General features: G+C 33.2%; 2 protein-coding genes across 3 annotated transcripts; both read left to right on the top strand.

The window, feature by feature from the left end:
- The first annotated feature begins 1,624 nt into the window (after positions 1-1,624).
- On the top strand, positions 1,625-16,723 carry ano6 (anoctamin 6). 2 transcript variants are annotated; one of them, XM_051107885.1, is made up of 20 exons: positions 1,625-1,951; positions 4,108-4,175; positions 4,416-4,544; positions 5,455-5,523; positions 5,754-6,032; positions 6,107-6,220; positions 7,386-7,501; positions 7,592-7,726; positions 8,918-9,023; positions 9,169-9,229; positions 9,589-9,735; positions 9,808-9,884; positions 10,506-10,740; positions 11,744-11,913; positions 12,027-12,124; positions 13,161-13,291; positions 13,535-13,740; positions 13,822-14,027; positions 15,366-15,471; positions 15,595-16,723. In XM_051107885.1, the coding sequence occupies exons 1-20, from the start codon at positions 1,864-1,866 to the stop codon at positions 15,799-15,801; spliced, it is 2,748 nt and encodes a 915-aa protein (XP_050963842.1). In that variant the 5' UTR covers positions 1,625-1,863; the 3' UTR covers positions 15,802-16,723. The 2 variants fall into 2 exon arrangements, with proteins under 2 accessions (XP_050963842.1, XP_050963843.1); XM_051107886.1 differs by having other exon boundaries at positions 1,625-1,947; positions 4,108-4,249.
- Positions 16,724-17,072: 349 nt separating this feature from the next.
- On the top strand, positions 17,073-23,588 carry pwp1 (PWP1 homolog, endonuclein). Its single transcript, XM_051108561.1, has 15 exons — positions 17,073-17,234; positions 17,326-17,384; positions 17,561-17,736; positions 18,517-18,602; positions 18,723-18,819; positions 18,919-19,029; positions 19,933-20,060; positions 20,240-20,304; positions 20,385-20,481; positions 20,944-21,005; positions 21,100-21,211; positions 21,283-21,373; positions 22,220-22,341; positions 22,413-22,518; positions 22,599-23,588. Exons 1-15 carry the CDS (start codon positions 17,169-17,171, stop codon positions 22,679-22,681), a joined length of 1,461 nt encoding a protein of 486 aa, XP_050964518.1. The 5' UTR covers positions 17,073-17,168; the 3' UTR covers positions 22,682-23,588.
- Positions 23,589-25,149: the final 1,561 nt, after the last annotated feature.

Consider the following 25,149-nt stretch of genomic DNA (forward strand, 5'->3'; position numbering starts at 1 on the left):
AATTCTGTTTCATCATTTACCATTGGCATTATCTGTACTGAAACTGTCTGCATGTCTTGTCATATACATATTTTTTTTGAAAAGCAGATAAAACGGCTTTGTTTTAAGACATTTACATTTATGGATATCAGTTTCCACAAAACAAAAATATTTTTCAGCAGAATTTGAATGTTTGAAAAAACCCTGAATGCTCTGTTGTTTCAATATCAGAGTAAGGAAATGTACAGTTATAGTGTCTAATGGGTAAATATCATTAAAAGGTTTTATTTCATTGGCTTGAAGAAGTATAGGAAAGGAAAGACACATGGCTCTTAAATTATTAATATTGCTTATGGGAAAAAGTCGAGTCATTTGATTTCGAGAAATCTATCTTGCGTCAATAAAGTTCAAATTTATCAGTTAGACAAACAACGCCTAATAAAGTTTTGCCCGTTTATTTTTAAAGATGGTGAATGAAGAGCTTCAGTTACATTGGGCATCGTAGATCTAACCAACATAAAAGCCTTTGGAATACAATTTAATACCTTATCATGTTGCTTGTGATCACATTGAAAATTATGCTTTTCAGAAGAAAGTCTTGTGATTCATACATCAACCTTCTTCATCTAAAAAATAGACAACAGACCACATACCTCTCTCCCACCATTCTCTTAAAAAGAGTGACTTGTTCTTAAATAAAACATACCTATTGTTCCAAATGGCTGAATATGAGGGGTAAAAGTGTGAACTTGCCTATTAAAAATAGGATAATTTGAGTTTTTGCATTGAGAAAAAAAGCTATTGTTAGTTACCAGAAAATATTTTAGCCACTCTCGTCTGCCGCCTGGTGGCTCGAACAGAAAACTGCACTTACGTTTCTACCATTACAATAATTAACATTCACCACCAGAGGCCACCAAATTATCATTTTATGTGCTTATGTATAGTAAAAGTGATTTTAATAAGACAACATATTTTTAAAAGCTTGCTTATTGTATTGCGAATATTCGCATGAGATAAATCAAATAGCCTAGATTTAACCATACCTTCTGTCCACTTTTTTCATTTAAACTATATGTGGGCATTATATACGTTGGACATCATCCTATATATATTTAAATGCACAGAGTTTCTGTAAGGGTAGTTTTAAGGTATTAATGTGTCCCCTTTTGATCTAATCGTTTTATTTGCGTATGTTGTTCTTAAAGTATCCACTACTGGGTCTACTGAAGACTCGCTATGCTTTTGCGTGCTAGCATCACCATCTAGTTTCACTAAATAAAATCACCCGCATATAAAATTATCATATTAATTTTTAAAAAAAGCGGGACTTTCCACACGTTCGCCAATCAAACCACACCGTGTGGAATTAATTACAGGGAACTGGTTCCTAGTGCGCGAATGCGTTCTGACTTCTCAAGTTAATAATTGACTAAAACGGTATACAGGGGTGCTAATTTAAACAGAGAGATGAATTAACTAGTGACACAAATATATTCTATTGCTTGATGTACCAAATACCAAGTGTAAAAAGATGTACGATTTTATAGACAAGAACTATGCGCAAACTAGAAGTCAAACACCAAAGTTCGATATTATTGCAAAAGCGGAAACTAGAAAATATCGTGTGCAACCACAAAGTTTATGCAATGACTGTCTGACAGCACGCCTGATACCCCGAAAAACCTCTTCCGACCCCACCTACTCTCAGCAAGTTCAGACAGGCCGGAGAAACTTCAGGCACTTCGTTCTGTCACACTCTGTGATTTCTTTAAGGCGTCCTTTTGCGTCTCAGCCGCGTATCTGTGTTGTTTAGACTTTTGCTATCTTGTTTCATGCTGCGTGGATTTCTAAAGAGTTGGTGAAGAGTTTATAGACGCAAAAATGAGTGAAGCAGAAGACAATGACATTCATGAGCTGGACTCAGAAATAGAGGAGGGAGACGTGGAGATGAATTTAATGACAGATGTGGGTGAGTTTCAGCATCTTTAAAAGTTTTTGGTGTCTTTATAGCATACCTGATTCAGAGAAAATAGGACAAACCCTATTTTGGTATCTTTTTAGCCGCAGCGGTTCTGTTGAGCTTATCGGAAGCTATAAGAAGTCATATTTTACAGACGATAACACAAATAAAAAACTCATTTAACAGAAACAGAAATACAGACTAAACTGACTCGAATATATTTGCATATGTAAAACGCAAAACAACACAACACAACCTAACCAGAAAGGCAAGTCACATATTTCACAACCGTCCTATTAAACTCTCTCTTAAACTCATATTATTATTTACTTTTTATTATAATTAATTGCACTCGTGCGTTTTTTGGGTGTGTTTTGTGCGTGGACATTGTTATGTTAAAAATATACTCTAAGAACGTTTTGCTAACGTTGCTGAAAATGTTATTATTGAATGTTCTCTGAACTTCCATTTTTTTTAATATTTTGAAGAATGTTTTAACAAGTTGAGTGAACATTCTATTTGATCTTTTTGCAAACATTAGAAATGTTACTTTTGAATGTTCGCAGAACGTTCTGAAACAAGGAAAACAACGTTACATGAACAACGTTTTGAGAACATTATTAAAGGCCAGATAACTTATAACGAACGCTCTGTTAAGGTTACTTCAAGAGCATTACAGAAAGAAAAGTAACAACAGTGATATTTTAGTATCATTTGAGGCAATGTTTGGTCATTTGTATTATTTTTTTCAAATTGTTTTATTTTCCTATTATGTTTTTAAATAATTATATTTTATATATTCTGACACATCACCTTAAATTAAATGGAAGTGAGAGCCAGAGAGCCATATTTTACAGTTGCATTACTATTGTTTTTGTTGTTGTTACTGAATGTTTTTTATAAGTAAAATATTACTATTGCCATTACTATTATTTTATAGCTAAATATGTGTTAACGTTGCTTAAAACATTATTGAATGTTCTCTGAACGTCCATTTTTTAAATGTTTTAAAGAATGTCTTAAGAAGTGGTGATGCGGACGTTGAGTGAACGTTCCATTTTATCATTTTGCAAACATAAGAACGTTACTTTTGAAAGTTACATTCTGAAACAAGTTACATTTAAAAGAAAATGTTTCACGTACATTTTGAGAATATTATTAAAGACCAGGTAACTTGAACGAACGCTCTATAACATGTTCATAACATTAAGAGAATCTTGCAGAAATTAGTACATTCTCTGATAGCTAAGTAATGATGTTACCGTTTCTTTTCGTTCTGTTGCTTGTTTACTGTAAACATGCTGCAAATAATGTTAAAAGTGTTTACATTTTTACAAACCTACTCTTTCTAGTAACAACAGTAGTTATTAATATGTAATATATGCTATAGATAAGCATTGTACACAAATACAAATGTATCTGAAACAGACACAGAACAAGTCTGAGGATTTACTTTAGTGTGTTTTATGGACAGTTTTATTCCCCATGCTGGAATGGGAGTCTGTTGTGGGGGCGTTATTCATAAAGTCAGTCAAATGTTCCTGCACAGATGAGTTTTCCTTGCACAGGCTGTTTTTAGGCCGTTGCTATAGACATTTTCCGCTCGGCCGAGCAACATCTGATTTGAGTTAATTTTTTCCCATTATGCTTTGCTCTCTGGCTGGTTTGTTTTGGTTGGGTTTTCCCTTCACTGTGAGTAAACATTAAATCAGAGAATTCCAAAGTGTTCACATGCTGTGTGTGAAATAGTTTGATTAGTTTGAGTGTAATAATATTTGATGCTTCATGTCATTATTGTTGAATTTAAAAGAATGTGTTCACCCTCAGGCCATCCAACATGTAGATAAGTTTGTTTGTTCATGGGAACAGATAAGGAGAAATTAGCATTGCATCATTTGCTCACCAATGGATCCTCAGTAGTGAATGGGTGCCGTCAGAATGAGAGTCCAAACAGCTGATAAAAACATCACAAAAATCTACAAGTGATCCACACCACTCCAGTCCATCAGTTAACATTTGATTGTAAAAAAACAAATTTATTTTTAGCAGCTGTTAGGACTCTCATTCTGACGGCACCCATTCACTGCAGAGTATCAGTGACTCACTTGTATTGCCTGTTGAATGTTTCCTTTATTGTAATATTTTGTATATGCTTTTTTTTTCAGTTTATTCTGAAGAGCTGCCAACATACAAATCTATGCCTAAAGGTCAAGCTGTGCCGAAAGTGGACCGGGTTTGTTTCTTTTCAATCCGCCTTTATAAACAGAAGAAAATGATTAGACAAACACATAGAAACTCATTGCTGTAGTAAGTTCATCACAAATCTCAGTGTTATGTAGTGGAATATTTATCTGAATGAACTCAGTAGTTCAAAGCTGTTTATTAAGGAAAACTTTTTAGTTCTTTTGGATCACTTAATGTAGAGGATGGAGATGATTTTGAGCTTCCTTTGACATCAATTTGTTGTTTGCAGGCTGAATTCAATGGTAACCCTGATTCACTGTTTTTCAATGATGGAAAGAGACGGATCGACTTCGTTTTGGTCTACGAGGACGAGTCAAAAAATGTGTCTGAGAAAAAACGCTCCATTGTAAGGAGAAGAGTAAGTCAAAGTCGCTTTCACACATTTGTTTACTTCACCTCTACTAACAGAAACTTCTAGCCCTTTACTAGTAATCTGAGCAATGACCTTAAAGACATAGTTCAAAAGATATAAAAACATAGTTTACCAAAGAAGATATCACCAGACTGTTGGCGGTGGCCACCGACTTGCATAGTTTTTTTTTTTTTTTCCATACTATGGAAGTTAATGGCTACCGTCATTCTGAATGACAAATTCTTGATTTATGAATGCTAAATATCCAAAACTGCTCGTTTGCAAAAGGCTTACTGTAACAAACTTGCATTTTTCATGCCTGTTTTTGTGAAATGTTGTTTGTAAAAAAAAAAAATGCCCACAATAGTGTCTGTAATATGCATTCAAAAAATTGATTTTAACCAAGCTTTAAGCCTTAACTAGGTAAAAATATTAAAAGTTGTTAATGAACATGCCTAAGTGATATTTTACCCAAATTTTTTTCTTTTGAATTTAAAAAGATCAAATGTTTATGTGGGATTTTCACATGCATTATGCTAAAAACCTTAATCACTAAACCACATGTAAACCTTTCCTTAAATGCATAGTTCACCTAAAAATGAACATTTTCTGTTAAATTTACTCACTCTCAGGTTATCCAGGATGTAGGTAAAAAAAAATCTTTAGTAGGACAGTAAGAAGATTTTCAGTTGTAATTGTGCTCCTTGTTGATTCATAAAATCCACGTCAATGGGTACCGTCACTTTAAGAGTCAAAAAAAGCATTAGCAGCACAAAATGAATACCCGTGGCTACTAACGATAAATTAAGGTCTTGTGAAGTGAAACGATCGGTCTGTGCAAGAAAATGAACATTATTTACAACATTATTATTACAGCAATGTCAGTGAAGTTTTTTCCCTCTCATTTGTTCTCTAGCAAAGACGCAGAGAGTTTTTCGAAGCAAGCTTGATGACTATGGGTGTGGAATTGGAAGCGACACAATCCGTAAGTCATTGAAATGAGACTTCCTATAGAGATTATAGAGATTTATTTCTGTTTTGGAGTTCATCATGCCTGATTTATATCAGTTTTACACGTACATATCGATTTTTCAGGAAGGATACTGTGAGTCCTGTCTGAACCTGTTAATCTGATCTGCAGGAATGTTATTGTTATAGACGCACGTATGTCTTCCTGTAGCGCTGATGGGAGAGTTTCCTCTCTGTGTTTTGTAGGTAAAGGATGAGAAGCTCATCTATGTAAAAGTACACATGCCTTTTGAGGTTTTGTGCACTTACGCAGAAGTCCTGCACATCAAACTGCCCATCCAGCCCAATGATCTGGCCCCGCAATCGTCCGCGTACAGCTGCTTCACGCGCCACTTTTACCCCAGCGAGGACGTCATAGCCAAGGAGCCCGACTTCTTCACGGCTCCTTTCAGGAAGGACCAGCTGAATTGTTTTTATGTGAAGGACAAAGAGCAGTTCTTCATGCCGGCCACGAGGAGCAGGATGGTGCGTTGAAGGTCTCAGAGTCCTTGTATGTCTCAGAGTTCACCTTTGTTTTACTGTTATGAAATGGGTTGCAGGCGTACTACATCCTCAGCCGAGCGCCGTATGAAGTCAAAGGAAACGTGAAGAAGTTTGGCATGAATAAGCTGCTGGATGGAGGCGTGTACAAGGCTGCATATCCATTACATGATGTAAGTACCAGCCGTGTGCTGGTTGGACTGTTTGAGGCAAGGCAGCACAGCTAAATAGGTGCACCATACTTTCAGGGTTATTATAGTTTACTAAAAAAATATTACAAATATTTTTTGTAAACTGAAAAAAGAAATTAAAAAATAAATATCAGATGAAGAACTTATGAAAACTAAATGAAAATTATAAGTGGTGAAACGGGACAAATAAAAACCAAATAACAAATAAAAATCAATTAAACCTAAATGCTAAAATATCAAAAACACTAAATAAATAAGATGAATAACAAGTAAATCTAAACTTAAACTTAAAAAACTGAAAATATAACATAAAAAATATTACTAAAAATATTAATAGTATGTAAGTAATACTAAAATAATATTAGGCAATGTTGTAATTGTTATTATTTTGAATTGTTTTATTTTTATATAATGTTTTTTTCATCTTAGTTAGCTTTTGTCATTTTTAACATTTTATTTCAGTTTGAGCTATTTTGAAACATTAAGTTTAATGAAATGAAAATGATTACAGAAGAGCCAAATTTTACACATTTATAAGAAATATAAGTAAAGTATTATATAAAATAAATAAATTATATATGGTTGTTATTTTTTCTGTCATTTTTCTGTAGTTTTTAAATTAATGTTTTTTATATATTCTTGTATCATTTTGTTGACATATTAAAGGTTTTTAAAGAGGGGATTTTGGTAAATAAAAAAAATATTTTGATTTTATCACTCCATATAACAATAAAAAATAAAATGTATTATATATATATATATATATATATATATATCAGGTGAATGTTATAAGAACAAAGCTCACTGTGAAATTTTGCACGCTTGTTGTCATTATTATGATTAGCTGCAGGCAGTGCAAAAAGACGGCGTTTGAAGTGTTTATCATTCAGTTGATCAGTGAGTGTACAACCTCCATTCAGTAAGATAACATCATATCCTGGTACTTTCTTCTTAAGAAAAACGAAGACGTTCTTAAGAAAATAACTTTTTTTTTCCAGAATTGCACTTAGGAACATTCTTGGAAATTTCCGGCCCGTGTTCTGCATTTAATCTGAATGTAGTTTTATGTAGAGTAACTGAAGTGATGCATTAATATTAATGAGTATTAATGTGATTTTTGCTACCGTTTTGATGATTTCTGTAACAGTGCCGATTTAATGTGAAATCTAAAGAGCCCGATTGCCCTAATGAGCGATTTCTGCTGTATAATGAGTGGGCTCATCCCAAGAGCTTCTACAAGATGCAGCCGCTGGACCTGATCAGGTGTGTTTATGTGTCATTCTGCTGTTTCTGTTTTTTTCTTTCTGCTCCCTCCAGATAGATTAGTTTGTTAATATGTCTCTCTGCTTTCAGGAAGTATTTTGGCGAGAAGATCGGCATTTATTTTGCCTGGTTGGGTTTCTACACGGTCATGTTGACTCTCGCCGCTGCGGTCGGACTCGGCTGTTTCATATACGGATACACAACCAGAGAGAGGAGCACATGGAGGTATATTATTAGTTTTAATTTAGTAAAAATAATAATAATTATTATTATTAGTGGTAGTAATATTACCATTATTATTATTGTGTAGACATATTGCATTTTGGCCAAAAAGTAAATAAAAAATAAATAAAATAAATTACATAAAAAATTGGATAAAAACAAATAAATAATACATTTGACAGTGTAATAAAAACTGTCTGTAATTCTTTTTTTTAATTTAAAGTGAAATATTACTGTCACGCTTCAGGCAGGAACAGACGAACAACGACGTAGTGAAACGAACAGTCTTTAATAATCCACAAGGAAACACGGGAAACACAGGAACACAGGGTGGTAACATTAAGGTCTGACAAAGTAGGAGGGTAACACACACATTAAACAGACAGACTGATTAACACACACGCAGGTGCAGACAATGAGGGAGAGACCAAAACACACAGAGCTGCAGGGGGAATTGATGGGAGAAACCAACTAAAACGTCCAGGGGTGTGACAATTACAATATTAATATTTCTTATTTTGTTTTTATTTTGTCATTTTTTCAGTACGAGTAATAGTTATTACTATGAAAAACTATTTTAAAAAATCTAAACATGTTTGTCGTTTCTATTATTTTATGACCGTATTGATGTATAATCACAAAATTTTAACCAAAAAATTAAAAATCAAATAAACCTAAAAATGACAAAAGCACTAAATAACAAAATAAAGTAAGCAAAAATTAAGTTGAAAACTGACAAAATATAAAACTAAAAGCTCATTCAAAATATTACTAAAAACTATAATAACATATAAATAATACTAATATAACCCCAACATCATTTTAGTATCATTGAGATACTATAATAATATAATAATTCTGTTTTATCCATTTCCAGGTTAATTTTAACTTTTTAGTAATTATATAATCACGAAATTCTGTCCATCAAAAGAATAATTAAAAAGTGTGATTATGTATTTATATTTAATCACAAAATTTTAACAAAAAATAAAATAAAGTAAAATTAACGGGTTAAATTACAAATTAAATAAATAAATTAATAAGTAAGTAAGTAAATAAATACCAGTTTTTTTTAATCTGTAAAATTAAAAATAGCTGTTTCTATCAGAAAAACAGTTATGTTTCCCCAACTGCTCCTTATAATGCATTTATGAGCATTTGACTTTGACTGATTCGGACTGTTTGTTTGGGCAGCAAAGAGGTGTGTGACCCTCAGATTGGTGGAGAAATCATCATGTGTCCGCAGTGTGATCTCGACTGTCCGTACTGGAGGCTAAACACAACGTGCGAGTCGTCTAAAGTGAGTAGTCAAACACACACAAACCCGCAGCGTCTCCTCTGGAGGATTGTAGGATTTGTCTGATCTGGGATTTAACTGATATTTGTTTTGTTTGCGAAATGCTCTGGCGCTGAGAATGTGTACCTGTGTTGGTTTTCCTTCACAGAGACTGTGTATATTCGATAACTTTGGGACGTTAGTGTTTGCCATCTTCATGTCTGTTTGGGGTGAGTGATGTCATACACTGGTCACATGCTAATGTTGCTAAACCTTTGTCTGCTGGCAGAAAGCCTGCTCCACATCGCAGCTTATTCAGGCCAAGAACCAGCATGCAGCACGATTAGTCATGTTTGTGAATGCAACGTTTAGTTGCATTGCATAGATATGTTTGGAGTTTCAACAAAGCTTTTACTGTTTTTGTATGCAGTAAAAAAAAAGACTAAAAACTGTAACAAATGCATTGCTTATCGTTCATGCAACTAATGAAACCTTCCTGAAATTACTGTAATTTTGTAACGCAGTAATTAGGTGCATTATCCTGCATAAATCCTGCCGTTTTGTATGCAACATGTTTTGTCTTTCACAGTGACTCTGTTTCTGGAGTTCTGGAAGCGCTATCAGGCCGAACTGGAGCACGACTGGGACACGGTGGAGTTTCTTCAGCAGGAGGAACAGCCTCGACCCGAATACGAGGCCAAATGCGTCTATGAGAGACTGAACCCCGTTACACAGGTATGAGTTTCTCTATTCATTGTTTTAGGTTTCTGACATTAACTAAGAGCTTTTGTGTTTGTTTTGTACAGGAAAAAAGAGAAGGTGCCGTACACGGCCTGCGGGAAGTGCATGAGAGTGTCATGTGGCATCGGCACAGTGTTATTCTGGGTAATATTTTGCTTTCTCTTTCATACATGTAATTAAATATTTAAAAAGGCATCTAAGAGGTAACATGGAATAGTAATAATAATACAGTACAGGGCCATATGATAATCACACAATTTTTTAATGTTTTCATTTGATTACCAGAACAATTCAAATAGGCAACACAGAAAAAAATGGCCATGTTTTTTGATGATTAAAAATCAATTAAACAATAAAATCTCAAAAAAAAAAGAAAATACATGTTACCTTTTTTGTAAATTTGAGAAGAAACTCAAACTTTTAATAAATTTGATGTTAAATTGTATACTTTTCATATTGTAAATTAATTAGATGTTTTTTTTATTACTGAAATGTGTTTAGACCATTAAAAAGGAACCCAGAAGAAAATTAAAACAGAAAAAAATGAGATTCGAGAGCCCCAAAAATGTAATTGTTGTTAAACTTTCAATGAATTGTTGTTGAATTGTATTTGAAATGAGTTAGTTTCATGAATTTAATAATCTTGACTTTTTAACAATTAAAACACACACAGAAAAAGGAATTTGGAAAAATAATAATAATAAAATGGAACTTGCTATTGTCATTTCATGTTGAGAGATTGTCTGTCTGATGCTTTTGTTGTAGGTTCTGTTGATCATAGCATCGGTGGTCGGCGTGATCGTGTATCGTCTGGCGATGTTCATCACCTTCTCTTTGAAGCTGCGCTCTGATCTGAAGTATACTAAGGAGCTGGAGCCGTTCAAAGAGTATGTCACCCCTCAGATGGCCACGTCCATCACGGCCTCCATCATCAGCTTCATCATCATCATGGTGCTCAACAACGTCTATGAGAAAGTGGCCATCTGGATCACTGACTTCGGTAAGTGACTTCTTTCACTGGTACTAGTTTGATGCAATGATTAAACAGCAATGAATCCCTCTGTGCTATTATATATACGTGTGTATATATATATATATAGAGAGAGAGAGAGAGAGAGAGAGATTGACAGATAATTCTAGCTAATAGGTAGGTTATTGTATAGTTATTAACATTTTGACTCGGCTATTATTTATTTACTTTTACTTTATTTTTTCTGTTTTATTTAGTACTTTAATAATATTGTTTAGGTTTAAGTCGTTTTTATTTCAACTTTAACTTTATTTCAAGTTTAACTTTAGTTTTTGTTTATTTCCTGTTAGTAATTTTAGTGCTTTTACTTAACATTTTTTCAGTTGTTTGCCAAGACAACATTTTTCAATCTTTATTTAAGTTTTAAGCTTTTTATTTTATTTGAGCTTTTTCTTTTTTCAAACAAATAAAATTTTCAAAAAAACTATATATTTTATTAAAATATAATATTTTGATTATTTTTATTTTTAATCCATTTATTACAATTTGTTTCATTTTTTATTATTTATATGCTATTATAGTTATTATTATTATTATTATTATTATTTGAATATTTTTGAGTTGTTTATTTATAATTTTGCTATGTGCTTTTTTTATTTTTCAATATCGGTTTAATTTATTTTTATTTTTGTTTTAATTCATATTTAGTTTTTATTTCTTTCCAGTTAGTAATTTTAGTGCTTCAACTAAAAGTATTTCATTGAGTTCAAAGGCATTTTTTAATACATTTTTTTATTTTATTTATGCTTTATTTGAATTAACTAAAAAGCTGGTTATTATGGTAAACAATAATAACTCTGTTTTGCATGTTCACGCTTCTCTAATGTCGGGTAATGGTCTCTTGGCATGCAGATAAACAAATAAAATATATATTTCACTTTTTATTTTAATGATTTAATTAATTATTAGCTTGCAAACTCCAGTTTGGGAAACCCTGATTTTTAGGAAATGACACTCATTCTGTGTGCTGCAGAGCTGCCTCGGACCAAAACAGAGTACGAGAACAGCCTGACGCTCAAGATGTTCCTCTTCCAGTTTGTGAACTATTACTCGTCCTGCTTTTACATCGCTTTCTTCAAAGGGAAGGTGGTGGGATACCCAGGACAGCCCGTCTACTGGTTTGGTGCATTCCGCAATGAGGAGGTGAGACGTCGGTTTTATTAACAGAAATTTCTTCATCAACTGATATGCAACTGTATTCCTTGTTGATTAAAAGCATAAATATGACTTCTATCTTTATTTAATTTAATGTTCAGTGTGATCCTGGCGGCTGTCTGACTGAATTGACCGCACAGCTGTCAATCATCATGACAGGAAAAGCCATCTGGAACAACATACAGGAAGTTCTACTGCCGTAAGTTTCACACAGAAACCTCAAAATGATTTGCAACATGCAACATCACAGAAAATCATCAGTTTATTAACAAACCAAAGTCATGTTTACAGTAATGCACTTAATTATAGACATATTTGGTGCAAGAATGACGTGAGTCCTGATATGACATAGTAAAGCTACTAAAAACACTTAGGCGAGAGTTGAAATTATTTTGTGCTAATTGATATTGTGCAACAGATAATAGGTTTCGTTCACTAAGCGTGTGTATACACAAATTTGTGTGTGAAATCTGTATATAGCCGTTTTCATGAATAAGACATGCTTTAGCAATACCTTTCATACTAAATTGTAGAAATTAATTTTTCATTTTTAGTAACTTGTCATGTGCCTTGTTTTTTTAAATACTACTATTTCAGTTTTAGTTTTTTCCACTTTCAGTATTTATCTATTTCCAGTAATTTTAGTGTTTTAATTACATTCATTTTCTGCTTTTACTGCAGCTTTATTTTAATGAACCAAAATGTTTAAGTAGTTTTATAGTTTGAGACCCCATTTTATTTTAGTAAACTGTAGTTTTTAGTAACATTTTGAATTTGTGTCCTTTTTTTATATTCACTATTTTTAATTAAAGTTTTAGTAATTTTGTTGCGCTTTTGTAATTTCTATTAGTTTACCATCAGCGCTGATTGAAGGTTATTACAGATTACTAAAACTTACAAAAAAAATTTTTTGTTACTTGAAATAAAATACATGTTAACTGAAATAAATTACAATTTTGAAAAACATTTTTTTTTTTTTCATCTAGTTGCCAAGGTAAAATAGCTAAAACTCAAACTAAAATAAAAATGAATAAAAACAATTTAGACATATTTTAAATAAATGAAATAAAAAACTATAAAAAGTCAAAAATACAACAAAAATACTAAAACCCTAACTAAACTAAGACTAAAATAAAAACAGAAACTGTAAAAATGAAAACCATTCTAAAATATTAAAAAGAATTACTAGCGACAGTTTGAAAAACACAACAATTAATAACCATTGGTGTTTGTAGGTGGGTGAAGAATCTGATATTTCGTCATTGCACCCAGGTGGGTTCGGAAAAAGTGATTCCTCGCTGGGAACAGGACTATCAACTCCAGCCAATAGGGAAGCTCGGCCTGTTTTATGAATATCTGGAGATGGGTGAGACCTTATGCACATCTAAACCATGAAACATTGCTGTTTACCAACACAGATGTCTTAAAGGGATAGTTCACCTAAAAATTAAAATTGCATTTAATTTATTCACCCTCAGTGCATTTTTCTTCAGTAGAACAGTAAAGACATTTTTTTTAGCTAAAATCATGGTCCTTAGAGATTCATACAGTGCAAGTCAATGGTTTCTGGCACTTTTTTATTTATTTATTTATTTTTTGTCTGTTGCAGTGATTCAGTTTGGTTTTGTGACTCTGTTTGTGGCGTCCTTCCCGTTGGCTCCTCTCTTGGCGCTGTTTAACAATCTGTGTGAAATCCGCGTGGACGCCTGGAAGATCACGACTCAGTGTCGGCGTGTAGTTCCAGAAAAGGCCCAGGACATCGGTGCCTGGCAGCCCATCCTGCAGGGGATAGCGATACTAGCGGTGGCCACAAATGTGGGTTGAGAGGAAATCGCTGTTTTTGCATCTTATGTAACTGAGGTCACATTCGCTCATTGTGGGTGTTTCCCTCTCCAGGCTGCCATTATCGCCTTCACTTCTGACATGATCCCTCGACTGGTTTATTACTGGGCATTTTCCGTCAGCCCTTATTCAGATGGATCTAATCACACCATGGCGGGCTTCATCAACAGCTCGCTGTCTGTGTTTAACATTAATGACTTCAGTAACATGAGCAGACCTGACAGCATGCCGTACTGGTTTAACAACATCACCACATGCCGGTAAGCTGTTAAAAACATAACCAGTTATTTAGTATTTAGTAACTGCACTAAAATGTTTTCAGTTTATCCTTTATAAGCCTGCCTCTTTTACAAGCTTTCTTCTGCATGTTTATTACACAGCATACATGTATTTCAACATTAAGAAAAGTGAAAAGAGAGTATTATAAGTCAGTGACCTGTAACACTTGTATGTTTGGATCATACATAATAAAACTCATAAAACTGATAAAACTACCCAAACACAAGACTTACTTAGATTTGCATAGAAAAGAGCAAAAAGGAGTTTAATAATATGGCATGTGGCAAGAGATGTTAAGAGAGATGAATCTGTGGTTTTAAGGGGGTGTTCAATGAAAGGTTATTTAAAACCAAAACAAGTTTTACAACCTCATTTCACAGAGAAGATAAACAAAGAGCTTTTAGTTCTGTGGAAAAGCATCTGCTAGTGCTTTAACAAGACAAAATATGATTACTTAAATAATCCATGCAGTTTTTAGTGAATGGGACCCAGTGTTGTTTTAGTTTAATTATAGTTTGTATAAAAAATTTAAATTAGGTTTTATATTTTATGTTAATTTTAGTAAACATTTCAGTAATTTTGTTCTGTGCTTTTGGCATTTATACGTTTTTTATGTCTATATAGTTTTTTTTTGTTTTAGTTATTTTAGTCCATCAAGTTACACTAAATAAAAATTTGACGTTTATTTTTGTAGTACATTATCTATTATTTAGGGGTTTTATTAAGGTTAAGGTTATTTATAAATATATATATATATATATATGTGTGTGTGTGTATATACGTGTATACAGTAGTCAACATTTGAAGTGGATCAAAACCTTTCATCAAAATTGTCCAAAACCAAAACAATACCCCTTCTTGTCTTAAGACGACTTTGGTGAACTCTTTTGATCGACTTCAAATATTGACTACTGTATATATGTATATATATATATATGTATAATGAATTTAGTTAGTTTATTATTTAAATATTCATCTTTATTTTTAGTATTTCTAGTTAAGTGTTAGTTTTAACATTTACTATTACATTGTTAAAATCAAAAGCTTATCTGTTATATGAGAATAAAAAAAATCTCATAACAATATTGCTTATTGTAAGATAATGTTAATATATTAATGTTAACAAATGGAGACTTGTTTTAAAGTGGTACCAATATATTTATTAATTTAATTTGCAAAACATTTTAATTCATTAATTCATTTTTTTTTTTTTCAAAACAGTGATGTTATATACAGATCAGTTGATTTATTTATTTATTATTATTATTTATTTTTTCTTGGTACTAATTGACTTTTGGTATTAATTCTTACGTTCTCAGGTATCGTGATTATAGGAACCCTCCCGGTGATCCTAATCAATATGAGTTAAACATATATTATTGGCACGTTATTGCTGCCAAACTGGCTTTTATGATTGTGGTTGAGGTAAGTGGCTAGGTGTAAAATAGTTAATGATAACTTAATAAAACAGTCTTTTATTTTCTGTTCCATGCAGTGTTTGTGCTCTTGTTTGAAGGTTGTAAATAAGCTGTTTTATTCCCCTCTCAGCACATAGTTTATTTTACCAAGTTTATGCTATCCTACATGATCCCGGACGTGCCGGAAGCTCTGAAAGAGCAGATCAAGCGTGAGCGTTACCTGACGCAGGTGAAACTGCATGAAAGCAGCATCAGACACTTCAAGGAACTCATGAAGCCCGTCGCTGACAATCTGCAGAACGAGTTTGAGGAATCAGAGTTGGATCTGAGACTGTGAAGCCTTAAAAAGAAAACCTACATCCATTACCGTCCTTCACCTAAATGCATGAACCTCACCCAATCTCAGACTCAAATTCAGTCTTAAACCTCAAACAAACACGACCAAGAATGTTTGCATAGTCATTATCATTTTAACAGACACTTCTCATGCGGAGTGCTGTATTATATGATCACTGTACTGGTATCTGAATGAAGTGCATTACTCACTACAGAGTAAAGATAAACAGCAGCAGGATCTTTGACCACTAAGTTTTCAGAAATTGCTCTTTATGGATGAAAGACATAAACTTAAGTTTGTTGCAGACGGCCACTAACATTCAAACCATGGTTCTGACAATCCATTCAGTGCATATTGTTACATATTATATTGGCATATTATATGTTATCAAAACCAAATGTGTGATCTTTAACCACTTTTTATTGAACGAATGTGCATAATCTGCATAATCTGGTGTAAAACAATGAAAGAGATTTTTATGCTATCAAAATAAGTTTTATGTGGAATTTATACAAAATAAAAAAACAGCACTTAATACATTTTATAATGAATCTATACTAATAAAAATGTAATACCATGTTTTTTGGACATGTACCATGGTATTGGTATAACTATATGAATATGGTGTTTATAATTAAAGTTTATTATGGTAATTATGGTAATATGGTATTATTTTTAATAGCATCTTTGTACCATGGTACTATCACACTTGATAATGTGAGCATAAGACGCCATACATTTTTATTATTATTATTTTAGGCCAACTAACAACTATTTCAATAATGTTTGTGAATATTGCCTTTTTTTTGTCTGTTACAAATTTGTAGAATATTATGTTTACATATATATATACATACGTATATTTGCACATATTGACCACATTTTTTATGTATAAAAAATAAATGGCTGATGTTGTACAATATTGACTGTTTACATCATTTCAGCAAACATGCTTTATTTTAATTTGCTTATATCTATCTATTTATCTATAACCATATTTATATCTTTCTCTCGCTCTCTAAATATATATTACTTACAAATTTACACAGTCAACGATACGGTAAACGTTATGATATAAAATGTGTGAAATTGGCTTTTATTTTTGCATTTTATGTTTTAAAAATTCTAGTAACGTGTGTTTTTTAATGTAAAATACGTTAGCATATATACTTATTTATTTATTATATTGCGTTTTATTTTATTTCGCATGAGAAAAACTGCAACTTTCCGCTCTAGCAATTTTTATGTCTGTTCTCGGTGCAGGTGTGACGTCATCAGGGCGCGCCGCAGTGACGACTGCAGCTCGGGGAGTCCTCGTGTGTTGTGCTGTGTTATTTTATCGTATTAAATTTGTACTAAAATAACCAATGAGCTCTCAAATAACGTGTGTCGGGTGGGTGAAGCGCGGAGTCGCTAAAGAAACGCCGGATAAAGTGAGTCTGTCACGTAATTTGTGTTTATACTGCGTTTCTATGGAATTGTACACGTGTTTTGTGTTTAACACGAATGAAATCATTGTTACAGGTTGAGTTGAGCAAGGAAGAGCTGCAACGCATCATATCGGAGGCTAAAGAAGAGTTAGGGTGAGATTTTATTTGCTCACTACTGTTTTATAGCAGACACGAGTTAAAATCAGTTAAATGTTAAAGTTAGAAAACAGTAGAAACAACAACAATACTGCCAGTCTTTTAAAGCAGTTGAGACCATCCGATCTAGCGTAATGTCTGTATGTTCAGGTTGTTTTGTCTGATTTCTTTAGGGATCCCGGTGATGATGAGGAGGAGGTTGATGAAGGTGTGGCCAGTGGTCTGGACGTCAGTGAAGAGGCATCAGCTGCTCCCTCTGTTAGTGAAGAAATAAAAGAGGAGAAAGATAAGGAAGAGGATGATGAGCTTGCAGAGTACGGGCTGGACAATTATGATGAAGAAGACATCGGTATGTCATCTCTGATTGATTGATCTGGCTTCAACTCATAACGTGTTTAAATTTTTTGATGTTAAAATATTTCGCGAAAAGCATGACAGTCACTTATTAACCTCTCAACCAATGGGGTGAGTTGAGGGCGGGGTTGTGTGTTCACCTGACCAATCGAATGCACCATGCCCGCCTATTTTTTTTTAGCGTCGCTTGTTCTGTACGTATTTATTCCATTTTTTTAACAGGGATTTTATAAGCCAAAACAACCAGCTATGAAGTGAATCACAACAGTACGAAGTTGGATTTGAAGCTGAAACGTTTTTGAAAATCAAATGCAAGACTGTGAACTTAACGGCTTTAATGAGGGAAATAACTATAATCATGTGAAGCACTGCAAATAAAAATCTACAAAACGTTGCAGAGAAATGAAACCATACATTTTAAGTTGTTAATTGTGTATATAGAAACAATATATTTTAGGTTTATTGCGTGCTTCATGAGAGTGGGCGGAGCTTAGCACTTATTTGCTCACTGCAGCTTTTTGATTGGTGGAATTTTCTTTACAGCATCATGGGTAACGTAATTTTTTTTTTTTTTTTTTACCAGGGATTCCACTGTTAAGCATGATTATTTAAAAATACGTTGAAATAATGTGGGCTGATGGCTTTAATAAAAGTATATACCATCAATTAATAACCTCTGAGCTCACAATAGGTCTTGGAGGAGAAAGTGAATGCCATTTTTACTATTTATATATATATACACACACACACACTTGCTTTTTCTTCTCTTTTGCAGCTACATCAAATCTTGGAGATAGTCTGGCAGGACTGACAGTTTTTGGCACCAATGAAGAGGATCCATACATCACCATTAAAGACACAGTGAGACACGCTAAACACACTCAACTTTTTCCAGAATTCTGCATTTTCTCTGTATTTCTTAGTGATGCAATAGTTTATATGATGGATCTGTGTCTGTCTGACCCGCGGTTTGTTTTGTAGGATCAGTACGAGAGGGAGGATTTTCAGATTAAAGCCACTGATAACCTGATTCTAGCTGGACGCGCTGAGAAAGACTGCTGTAACCTGGAGGTTTATGGTAAGCAGTGTTATTTGGGTACCACTGAGATACTGTATAACCCTGCTCTGGACTGGAGAGCTCATCTGATGTTGATTTGCTGTTTGTATGTGTTATCAGTGTTTAACTCAGAGGAAGACTCTCTGTATGTGCATCATGACATCCTGCTGCCCGCGTATCCGCTGTGTGTGGAGTGGCTGAACTTTGACCCCAATCCAGAGGAAGGACAAGGTGAACATTTGAATTTCAGTCATCAGATATGTATGTAAATATCTTGTGTTGTAGGAAAATTTGCTTAAGAGTTTTAAGGATTCTGAAAGATGGGGGACTTGATGTCTGAAATGAAAGCTCAGTACAAATAGTGCTTGACCATATTCAGTGAAAACATGATAGTTCTGGTGTTAAACTGGTTACTGTAACTAGTTCAAACCATTCGATGTTTTTGTTGAGCTCAAAATTACTAGTTAGAAACTATGAATTTTATTATTATTTTTTTTTACTTGATGTTGGTTTCATACAATTTCATACAAATCACTAAAACCAATTAAAAAAACATTTGTTACTTGAAATAAATATTAACTGAAATTAAATTGATTAACAATTAATAATTAATTAAATATGAAAATTATTCATATTTTAAACTTTTTTGTAAACTTAGAACATTTTACAAGAAAACATTTCATTTGAATTTAGTTTAAAAACACTATACAACTGAAATTGAAATAAAAATGAATAAAGTAATAAAAAATGATGCACAACTAAATGAAACTGCTTACTGAAAATTAAAATGACAAACAAAAATTGAAATGAAAATGAACATATATATATATATACAAAAATACAAATTATAATAAGCAGCTGCCAAAGCAACATTTTTCATTTACTGAAATGGAATTAAAATGTATACAAATAAATAAATAAAAATTAAAAAATGAACTAAACTTATTTTATTCCAGACCAACATTTCTCAATTTCATGTGGTATAAATGAATGTACTATACCTTACATAAAAATATAACATTTTATATAGATAGATGGATAGAAAAACCCCCAACAAAAACTTTGAAGGTGTTTTATTTCAGTTAGCTGCAAAGGCAATTTTCACACAGGGTTTGTTGATGTGTTGTGCTGTAGGGAATTACGCGGCCGTAGGAAACATGACGCCTGTGATTGACGTCTGGGATCTGGATGTGGTGGACTGTTTGGAGCCGGCCTTCTCACTTGGCACCAAGCAGAAGAAGAAAAAGAAGAAAGCAAAGAAGGTGCTTGATTGCACTCTATAAAAACAAAAAGTCGCTTAAATTGTTCAAAACCTCAATTGTTTATTGTCATTTATGTGTTGAGTTTAGCATTGTGAATGTTGCGCTGTGGGAGGGTCATGATGTTAGATGTTTATGAGTGATGTCTTGGTTCAGAAATGTCATGTGTTTGTGTTTTGAAGGCGGCTGAACCCGTTGAAGGACACACGGATGCTGTGATGGATCTGTCCTGGAACAGACTGGTCAGGTGAGACGGCTGAGCACTTCTGAACCACAAATGTTTTTCTTCATGCATTCGTCAGAGTCTGATGAGTGTTTTTGGTGCAGGAATGTTCTAGCGAGTGGGTCTGCAGATGAGACCGTGATCCTGTGGGATATGGAGAAGGGAAAACCAGCAGCGACCCTCACAAAACACACAGATAAGGTGCTGATTAAAAGTAGTTCATTTTGCTCTCAAAGGCTGCATTTATTTGATTAAAAATACAGAAAAATAGTGAAATATTATTACTATTTTAAATAACAGTTTTCTGTTGTAATATATTTTAAAATGTAATTTATTTCTGTGATTAAAGCTGAATTTTCAGCATCATTACTGCAGTCTTCAGTGACCCACGATCTTTCAGAAATCGTTCTAATATGCTGATTTGCTGCTCAAGAAACATTTCTGATTATTATTCATGTTGAAAATAGTTATGGTGCCTAATATTTTTTTGGAAATCATGATACTTTTTATTTTTCAGGATTCTATGTTGAGTAGAAAGTCAAACATACAGTGTTGTTTGAAATAGAAATCTTTAGTAACTTAAGTTTTTTTACCATAATTTAAAAAGTTTAATGTAAGTTTGGTAAGTTTAATAAATGAGTTAAATGTGGTTTTCTGTTGCAGGTTCAGACGCTGAATTTCCATCCGTTTGAGGCTCAAACTCTCATCAGTGGATCATACGACAAGTAGGTTATGATGTCACCGCTGTAGAAAAAGATTTGACCAATCAGAGCACGGCATGACTGAGCCTAACCAATCAGAGCGTTGTGTTTGTCTCAGGTCTGCGATTCTGTACGACTGCCGCAGTCCAAACGACAGCCATCGGATCTGGCGCTTCAGTGGGCAGGTGGAGCGCGTCATTTGGGATCATTTCTCTCCGTGCAACTTCCTGGTGAGTGACCGAGCCGCTTTGTGGATTTAATGTGAACTCTGACCTTGTATAATCAGTGATGTGTGTTGCAGGCGAGTACAGAGGACGGCTTCATTTATTGTCTGGATGCTCGTTCGGATAAACCCGTGTTCACACTCAGAGCTCACGATGGAGAAGTTTCAGGTCAGTCGCACTCACATTAACATATTCATTACTTGACCTAGATTAAAAAAAAAAAAAAAAAAACCTTCAGAAAATTCAAAAATTATTGTGTGTATATATATATGTATATATACATATACACACACAAATTGAAAAAATAAATAAATATCAAAAATAAAAGTTGACCTAAAATGAAAAACTTAAAAAAATTATTTTATTTTATTTAATTATTGAAAAATACAACAAAATTACTAAAACAATAACTAAAATTGAAATGAAAAGAGAAAATATAAAAACTAATTCCAAATATTGATTGAAAACTAGAATGGTATATCAGTTATACTTATAAAATAAAATAGTCTCAGATCAGGATTATTATACTTAATAAAACTATACCAGTAAAACATTTTCATTACTTAAAGTAAAATAAATTTAAAAAAGCTTATTTTATTTTAATTAGTTGCCAATAATAAAAGTCAATAAAAATTATAACCAACAGATAGTTGCCAATTATAAAATATATAATACAGTATAATAAGAAGTATATAAGTGACAGTAAAATAAGTCTCACATCATAAAAAGTCTTTTATTTAATTAACAAAAAATACAAAAAAATAAAATTTTATTTTAGCTTATTTTTTCATTTTAAATTTTTTAATGTACTAAAATAACTAAAACTGAAATAAAAATCAGTAATAGACATTAAAAAACAAATAAAAACACACAAAAATGACCAAAACTTGAAATGAAGTTCAAATGAAAAAGGCATGTTAGTTATCCTGTAATAATATTAGTTATAAATATAAATAAAAAACTCTTAATAGTGTATCAATAATAGTAAAATGACACCATCTCATGTTTTCTCAGGGATGGACCTGAGCAGTCAGATCCGTGGCTGTCTGGTCACGTCTTCAGCGGACAAACACGTAAAGATCTGGGACATCCTGGGAAACAAACCCACCCTGATCCACTCCAGAGACATGAAGATGGTGCGTATCTGACACACGAGTGTCTGACTGTGTGAAAGCGGGTTTAAAACACGACTCTGTCTCTCTGTCAGGGTGTTTTGTTCTGCGGCTCCTGTTGTCCGGATCAGCCGTTCGTCTATGTGTTTGGAGGACAGAAGGACGGGCTGCGCGTCTGGGACATCAGCGATGTTGCTGCAGGTGTGAATCTAAAGCATCTGGTGAGGATCTGTGTGTGTTTTTGTGTGTTTGTTGTTAACAATAATCTGTTGTATCTCCAGTCAAGGAGGCTTTTGGTGGTCGGGAACGTTTGGTGGCGAATACAGTATCCGGAGCGTCCGGCAGTGACATGGACGTCTCATAATGACCAATGTTATGTGACACTGAATGATCGACACACAGAAGAATGATGGATCAGTGCTTCATAATGAACAATATGAACAGCGTCTGTCGATATACAGAACAGATTTATCTTCTGAAAAGATATATATGTGCTGATGTCTTTGACAAATGTTTGGAGCTGCTTTCCTTTGAGGGAATCTTGATGATCATGCTTTCTCTCCGTATTTCCTCTTTTTAGGAAGTGTATAAAGAATTATGATAAATAATTCCCAATATAAAAAGGCATTTGTCTCACTCTGTATTTCCAAATTAATTCTGTGCACATTTAACTATTCCACACTGAACAATTCTGAAAAACAAGTGCTTTAATAATTTCAGAAATTAATCATAGAATAAAATGAAGTTAATTGCTATAGCGGTGCTTTGCTGCCCTCCGGTGGCTAATTGCGTTACTGCACGTTTTTTGTAAGTTTATTTTCCCCCTTTAAAATACTATGTTAATAATCTTAGTCAAAACTAATTGGCTTAATTATTAATATTAATATTTAATTTTATGCTGATGCTCCGTGATTATCCATGTAATATAATTATCGTGGGAAATTGGAACCGCGACTGGCATTGTGGCCGCCAGAGGGCGCGCCATGCATAAGAAAAGTATATAAATTACAACACATAGGTTAATAACAATAATAAATGCCAAAAGACTTATCTTAATGAAACGATGAAAGATTTGAATTTCTTTTACCTCACAGTAAAGTAATTTTTTTTCTAAAAAAGTCTTTATTTTTATAGTGGTGGTTTGTAACGCGTGTTATGCTGCCTCCTAGTGGGCGGTGAGGTATTGCTAGACCAATTTATTTTACGTGTAATAATTATTAAACGGTATTCTCACAACAAATCTGAATAAAATAAATATTCTACCATTTTTATTTTGTATTTTGGAGTTTTTAACCTGTCTTTTCTATCTCCAATGGGCTATGGAGAGTGACCACAATTTAAATACAGTTATTATTAGTAGTATTAGTATTATTATTTTATTTATTTTATTTTGCTGGTCTTTACTCTGCCTGTTTGATTTATTTTGAGTTGTTTTGTTTTTGGAAATATTGATTTTGCACCTAAACGACCACCGGTGCGGATTGTTCCCTACCCGGAAGAATTTTTGTGTAGCGCCTCGTCTGTAATGTAATAGTGCCGCTAGAGGGCGCTCTAAAGTCTTAAAAAAAAACTCAATATGCTGAACAGATTAATCTTCTGAAAAGATATGTTTGTGCTGATATCAGATATTTGTTGTCTCTGATAAATGTTTGGAGCTGCTTTACTTTGAGGGAATCTTAATTATTATAGTTTCTCTCCATATTTCCTCTTTTTAGGCAGTGTTAATAATTCTGAAATAATTATGATAAATAATTTTCAATATAAAAATCCAAAGGCATGTGTCTTACTTTATATTTCCAAAGTATTTCTGTCAGCATTTAACAATTCCAAATTTATCAATTCAGAAAAACAAATGCTTTAATAGTTTCAGAAATTAATAATTATTGAATAAAATGAACTTAATTGCGATGGCGATGTTTCGCTGCCCTCCAGTGGCATATTGCGGTACTGCATGTGTTGGTAAATTTATTTTTCGCCACTTTAAAACATTACCGTTCGTAGTTAAACATAACTAATTTGAGTAATTATTTAAATATTTAATTTTATCCTAATGTTCCACTTATATGTAAATATCCATTTGTTATAATTATGATGGAAAATTGGAACCGCGAGCGGATATTTAGTCTGCCTGAGGGCGCTCCATACATAAAGTTAATCAATTATAATACATAGATTAATAACAATGAATACCACATATTTTAACAAAAGTTTTAAATTTCATTAGCCTCACAGTGCAGTTTAATTTCATTTAAAATCTGTTTTTATTTTATAACCGTGTTTTGTAACGCGTTACGCTGCCTCCTAGTGGCCTGCGAAGAACTGCAACAAACCAAAGTGTTTTATTTATAAATATTAAATAGTATTCTCACAACAAACTTAAACAAATTTGCTATTATTATTATTATGTTATCTATTTATTTTGTCGGTCTTTGCCTTGCCTATATTTTTTATCGATCAAATAAAGCATTTTTTTTAAAATAGTGATCATATGGGAACCACCATCAGCACGGATAGTTTCCTACCCGGAGGAATATTTGTGTAGCACACAGTCTGTAATGCGACAGATCCACTAGAGGCGCTCTAAAGTTCAAACGGAATTCGCTGCCCTCCAGTGGCGTATTGCGGTACTGCATCTGTTGGTAAGTTTATTTTCCCCCCTTAGTCGAAACTAATTGGCTTGATTATGTACATTTACACATTTTATTCTAATGTTCCGTGATTATCCATTTAAAATAATTATGGTGAGAAATTGCAAGCGCGACCGGATATTTAGGCCGCCAGAGGGCGCGCCATGCATAAAAAATATTACAAATTACAGTACATAGATAAATA

This window comes from Labeo rohita, chromosome 4 (assembly GCF_022985175.1).
Source record: "Labeo rohita strain BAU-BD-2019 chromosome 4, IGBB_LRoh.1.0, whole genome shotgun sequence".
Classification (NCBI taxonomy): domain Eukaryota; kingdom Metazoa; phylum Chordata; class Actinopteri; order Cypriniformes; family Cyprinidae; genus Labeo; species Labeo rohita.